The sequence below is a fragment of the Octopus bimaculoides genome, chromosome 7 (genome assembly GCF_001194135.2).
Source record: "Octopus bimaculoides isolate UCB-OBI-ISO-001 chromosome 7, ASM119413v2, whole genome shotgun sequence".
In the NCBI taxonomy this organism is placed as follows: Eukaryota; Metazoa; Mollusca; class Cephalopoda; order Octopoda; family Octopodidae; genus Octopus; species Octopus bimaculoides.
Window position 1 is genome coordinate 3,574,595 of NC_068987.1, and position 6,658 is coordinate 3,581,252.

Genomic DNA, 6,658 nt, shown 5'->3' on the forward strand with positions numbered 1-6,658 from the left:
AACATCGACCCCAGTGTTCAACTGGTACTTAATTTATCAACCTCGAAAGGATGAAAGGCAAAGTCAACCTCGGTGGAATTTGAACTCAGAACGTAGTGACAGGCGAAATACCTCTAAGTATTTTGTCCAACACACTAACAATTTTGCCAGCTCGCTGCCCTAATAATAATAATAATAATCCTTTCTATTATAGGCACAAGGCCTGAAATTTGGGGGAGGGGGATAGTCGATTACATCAACCCACAATACTCAGCTTGTCCTTAATTTATCAACTCCGAAAGGATGAAAGGTAAAGTTAACCTTGGCGGAATTTGAACTCAGAACGTAGCGATGGGTGAAATACCGCTAAGCACTTCGTCCAGCGCACTAACGATTCTGCCAGCTTGAATAAAAATAATAATATTAATAATAAACAAAAAAGATAAAAGGCAATTTTTATTAACATTATTAATTTATTGGACACTGTAGGCCAAAACATGTACAAAACACGCCATACAGAAAGGTTACAAAATCCTGTGGGGTGCTACAAAATCAAATAAAATGTGGAAGACGGTAAAAAAATGTAGTAAACCATCAAAAGCACCCACCTATAAAAAAAAAAACCCACTTCGGAAGATTAGGGCACCCCACAACTCAGATCATTATCCGTATTGAGCAATCCTTTCCTCTCCTCACTGTACCCTGGGCCTTCACCTTCCATATTCAAACGTGCTCGTCTTTGGCTTTAGTCAATCTGTGAAGAATCCCACAGGCTCTGCAGGGTGGTCCCTTAGCTCTACATAGTTTGTGTGATTGGTTAAAATATTTAACTTATAGTCATTAGCCCAACAAAATATATTTTGTTGGACTAACGAGTTCTTCAGATGGCTTCTTTTGAACTTGTCACCCTTGGAATAGTTTGGGTAGCTTTCAGTACATTTCTTCTGGCCCTTTATTTTTAGCTTCTTTAGCAGCCCCCTAAAGCTTTCATTCTTCTTTCAAAGAACCAGATATCTCTCTGTGACTGTCTTCCACAGTCCTAGTTGTCTTTCTTTCTATTCTTCCCGATGCTTTTTCTATCTCCAGGGCCCATCTCCTCCTCATCACCACACCACAAGTTAGAACAGCCTGGTCACTTCTGCGTTGGAGGGAAGAAAGACCCTTTAGTTTCTCAGTGCCCTCACTTTGCAGGGGCTCATCCCTAGTGCTGAGGATAAGGTGGCTTTGTGTTTCTGCTCCATCCATCTCCAGAGCGGTGGTGGTGTTGTCATGGCAACAGTTACACCACCATCAATCATCTTCTACTTCCTAACTATTGTTGCTGCTGCCTGGGAGAATCTTTCACCTTTTTAACAGAAAACCCTCAAATGGTTCATACTCCTACATGTATAGCAACTGGGCCTTCTGTCCTGCACCACCATTCCAGCAATGGACATATGTTACTGAATACCCTTGTGGTCTTTGGGGGACATTAGGATCGTCCATGTAGACTCCACTTCATCACGTTGTTACAGGTCTCATCTGCACTCACTTCCTGCCAGTATAATGCTGCAAAAGAGACAACCAGATGAGGGTTCACGTTTGCACCCAATATCTCTGACCATGACTATTACATACCTTTCCCATAATCTGTACCTCCAGACCATGGGCAAGATTGCGGTGCACAATCTCTGCTAACCCCTTTGCCTCATTCTCAAGCTTAGACAGGCCATGCTTTCATATGCCTTGCTCCTTCAAGAGGCACATCCTTCCACACACTGGCCAGAATTTCTCTAAATCCCCTTTCGAGAAAATATGAAGACCCACCTGTTAATTGCAAAACAGAAGTATATCACTTAACTCTTTGATTGTCTTTAGACAAAACCTTTCAACAAAGAGTCCTTTCTCTTGCAATATATTCATATTACATTCTCCAACTCTTCCCGGCTATTCAGCAACAGCTTCCTCTCAGTCCATTTGTAGATCAGACTGGCTACTTGTGATAGACACATTTGTTATGCATCTATAAAGTCTGTAAGGAAACTTACCATTTGCACATCCACTCTATGCAAACTCTATCACAACTGTCACCATTGTTTGTTACAACACTTAATTTCTTATTTACATTATTTACATTTGATGGATATTTGTCCTCATCTTGTTTGTTGTTTTCACAATGTTACGGCTGATATACCCTCCAGCCTTCATCAGGTGTCTTGGGGAAATTTCAAACCTGGGTTCTCATTCCTGAGGTATTTTTGAATGTTGTTATTATTATTATTATTATTATTATTATTATTATTCAGGGCATAGTTTCGAAATTTCCCCAAGACACCTGATGAAGGCTGGAGGGTATATCAGCCGAAACGTGTTAACAACAAACAAGATGAGGACAAATATCCATCAAATGTAAATAATGTATATAATTCCTCATCTCTTAAATATAGAACTGACTTAATTTCTTCTACAAAAGTAGACACTGAAGTCCACTACCTCCGCTCTACTCCCAAACAGTTGCAAAATGGGCTGCTAGAAAACCGCACACATCTGCCTGGAATTGAATGGCACATGTTGTTCATTGGGTTTCATTAAAATGCTCCCATTATATTTTAGTTCTGACAATGCAACCTTCATGTTTTGCAAAGAGACAGTCAAGCACTATTTTGGTTGCTAACGCATCAGTCCTTTTGCCTTTTCAAACCAGTTCTTCTAGACTCCTGACCAGTTCCTCAGCTAATATATCATCTTCATTCTACTTCTTTGCTATATTCTATCAATTCTATCCTAATGGCTATCTTCTGACAGACCCATTATTAATGAGACCTCCCGACCATCAATTCCTGAGAGATGCCATCAGCAAGGTAAGAATTTGTAAAGAGTTTCATGTGAAAAAGCAAGTGTCCATCAAAGATTGTTTCTCAGCTGCCCTCTGTTGATTATAGTTCTCCAGGCCATTACAGAAGAGTTTACCAGCAGCTGTCTGCGGGAACTCCTGTATGATGAAGACCAAATTCTTGTAACTGAATCTTTCAAACAAAAAAGAAATTCTTCACATAGAATCAAAGCCTAGAATTGAGAAATCTCAAAATAAAAGTTAGCAAAAATTGAAGTCTTAGTAAGCAGGAAAGAATACAGGATCCTTGTACTACCATTGGGGTAGTGGTCCTGTTTGATATGTAGCAAAATGAATAAGTAGGGGTTCCATACAACATATCTGAAGTAGTAAACACGGGTGCAGAAGGGATCACAGATAAGCTGGGGCAAATAAAGGAAGACTTCATATGCAGCAGATGCAAAAAGAACTCCAAGAATATTCTTGAAGTAAATACTTTTGAGTGCTAGGAAGGCGCCAAAGGAACACTTGATAGCTCCTGTCACCAAGGTGATGTAAATAGCAGCATGGGTGTGGGATTGGTGGAAGGTGTCCGTAAATATAGAGATCAGAGTCAGAATGGGTTGCAAAAAGTTTAAAGAGGTGTTATCTTTGAGTGGAGAGTAAGTTGCATGATGCTTGCGGAGAATTTGGCATAGCAACAAAACATGGGCACCGACTGCAGAGGAGGTACAAAGGCAGGAAAGAGTGTGCCTGGTTTGGTGCAGAACAATTATGCGAATGAATAAGAGATGAAAGAAAGAAAAAAAAGGAGACGAACATGTGATGAATGTGGAAGATGATTGTTGGGTAAAGATGCAAGAGGAAGGGAACTGAGGAAGAAGAGGATGAGAAAAACATGGGGTGAAGAGGTGGAAGCAGATCTCAGGGGGTTGGATCTCACAAAGGAAATGACAAGGGCAGAGATATTATCCATCTCATGTTAAGTGTTCAATGATGATGATATACGTTTCAGGGTGTAATATATGCTTTGGTTTACGAGTATTTTTTTTAAATAACATCATTTTTTTTTCCATGGAAACTTTTGTTCTTGCAGTGCAATAAAAAAGTGCTTACTTTTTTTTGCTGTGTATTATGTTAGATCTGAGGTGGTGGGCATTTGGATTGACATTATGCTACAGCTAGCTTCAAATAGTTTCAGTATTCCTAGCTAATTAGTTGTCATTTAATGCGTGTGTGTGTGTGTGAGTGCTTGTGTATGTGTGTGTTTTTAAATGAAAGCAGATATTTCTGTTGCATTTATTCTTTGATTTTAAACTGATAATATGGTTGCCTAAAAGACTGCATAACAAAACCTTTTACGGATGCATGAATGGTATGTATGCATCAATTTACGGATGTACATGTGTGCCTGTTTCTCAGGAATTGGTCAAATTGATGAAGACAACTCTGATGAGGAGAATCCAATAAGATTCGAAGATTCATTAAGGTTGTTCATCGTTTTTCCCAATCTATGGAGAAACAACTAAATCAGCCCTATTTATAAAGGTGCTATATGGGCTACTGTGAAGGCACAAGGCTCAGTGGTTAGAGCATCAAACTTACGACCATGAGGTTGTGAGTTCGATTCCCAGAACAGGCTGCGTGTAGTGTTCTTGATCAAGATACTTTATTTCACGCTGCTCCAGTTTACTCAGCTGTAGAAATGAGTTGCGACGTCACTGGTGCCAAGCTGTATCGGCCCCTTTGCCTTTCCCTTGGACAACATCGGTGGCATGGAGAAGGGAGGCTGGTATGCATGGGCGACTGCTGGTCTCCCATAAACAACCTTGCCTGGATTTGTGCCTCAGAGGGTAACTTTCTAGGTGCAATCCCATGGTCATTCATGACCGAAGGGGATCTCTGATATGGGCTACACACACACACACACACACACCTTTTAAATTTGTTCATGGAAAACATTTTGAATATACAGATAAAGCTCCTATTCCATTATGTCAGCCACAATCTAATGATGTTGACTTGTGAACCGGTTTTTGTGCTTGTACTCACATGTACTAAGTTGTTGGTAGGTTACCTGCAAGTTTTCTTACGGTAGTCACTCAGTGCTAAATGATACAAATGTATTTGGAAGATATTCTACAAAAGGGTTTTTGTTTGTTTTTTTTAAAGAAAATAAATCATAACTTATACTTGAACACCAGACACAACAATTGCTTGAGTCACAGATTGATATGTTTACCTAGCAGATTGAAACAAAATACTGTTTGTAACGTATCAGGACAATTACCCGCCATGGGACAATTCCCCTCAACGACAACTACCCCCTAGGACAATTATCCCCTCTCCAATATATTAAGAAGTTTTAAAGCATCAGTTGTCCTCAGGGGTAATTGTTTTTGGGGTATTATCGTCCATGGGAGGTAAATGTCTTAGACTCATTTGTAAATCTATTCATTTCATCTGTCATTGTACATCAGAATAATTTAACTTTCCAACAAAAAGAAATGCATAAAGTTCATGTCAGTCTTTAATCCAGAGAAACAGTCCTTAAAGCATCTTCTTCGTGTATTTCAAGTGTGGCTTCTGCTCCGTCGTTAAATGTAAATGACGACCCTCCGTCGATCACAAGACACGCGTCCCACATACGGGAATGGACTTTGATTCTGAAAAGAGAAATTTTTTGTTCTTGAAATTCTGAAACTTGCTACTGTTTAATGTTGGAAAGCATAATTAGGAAGAGGGGAAAAAAACTTCACAAATCTTTAACTTTTTACTTGTTTCAGCCATTAAACTGTGATCATGCTGGGGCACCATCTTGGAGAATTTTAGGTCAAATGAATTAACCCCAGTATCTATTTCTGCTATTATGAGATTGAGAACCAAACGTGTTACCACACAGCCATACATGTGTCTATGTCACTCCTGTTCCCATTTTCTTTATTTTTTAAATCTAAATTTCTGTTTTACCCAATAATATCATTTTAATCAAAGCTTAAATATTTTATAAATTCCTAAAAAATACTCACTTATGGACACATCCACGAGGATTTGGAATTTGGAAAACACCTGGAAAATAAACATAATAATTAATAATAATAATGGTGTTTATATAAGCCTAAAGCTTATAGTGATCTCCATGCAATGACTAAGGAAAATAGCCTAATAATGGGGCATATAAGCCCTCGACAGAAAAAAACTAGGCTTTCCTATCCACATGGGACTCGAACCCACATCCCTTTGCTAATGCGACTAAATGTGTTACCATTACACCAGCGAACTAGCCTCCCTCTTTCTGTCAAATTTAAGAACTGTATTAGTTTGTAGTTGTTTTTGTAAACAAGCTTTCTATGTGCTTTCGGTGTGAATGGTTTTGTTATATGGCGCTGGGTTTTACAATCCTGTAAATAATAAAAATAATGGTAAGCGTTAGCCTTATATAAATACCATTATTATTATCTACAGGACTGTTAAACCTGGTTCCGTATAACAAGACCATTTTCACCAAAATAATAATAAATATTAATGTGATTAAAGTATAATGTTTAAGCAGTGAATTTATACATCTGGGTGTTTACAAAACTGCTTCAGGATATCAAATATTTGGGTGATTACAAGATAATGTTTCTGGAGATCAAACAAGGGTTATCAGTGAATTTTGTTTTAAATTTCAAAAAAAAAATTATCTTTTAAAGTAAAAACTTTCTTAAATAATTTCGAAAATTATTGCTATCATGTTTTATTAATCCTCCTCGTAACTAACAAAATTGTGAATAAGTGGAAAGAAACTCGGAGAGAGTGTAGCAGCAGGTGGTCCTTAGAGGAGAAACCCCCTTTAGGCAAGTGCTTTGGCCCTTAACTCCTGAC

The 6,658-nt window shown here is 38.5% G+C and overlaps 1 protein-coding gene across 1 annotated transcript in view; it reads right to left on the bottom strand.

The window, feature by feature from the left end:
* Positions 1-432: 432 nt before the first annotated feature.
* Positions 433-6,658, bottom strand: part of LOC106871575 (NAD kinase 2, mitochondrial) — a 19,652-nt gene continuing 13,426 nt past the window's right edge. Inside the window, exons 8-9 of the mRNA XM_014918080.2 lie at positions 5,821-5,860; positions 433-5,457 (exon numbers count right to left, since the gene is read on the bottom strand). Coding sequence (XP_014773566.1) covers positions 5,322-5,457; positions 5,821-5,860 — 176 coding nt within the window. The 3' untranslated portion in view covers positions 433-5,321. The remainder of the gene's footprint in view (positions 5,458-5,820; positions 5,861-6,658) is intronic.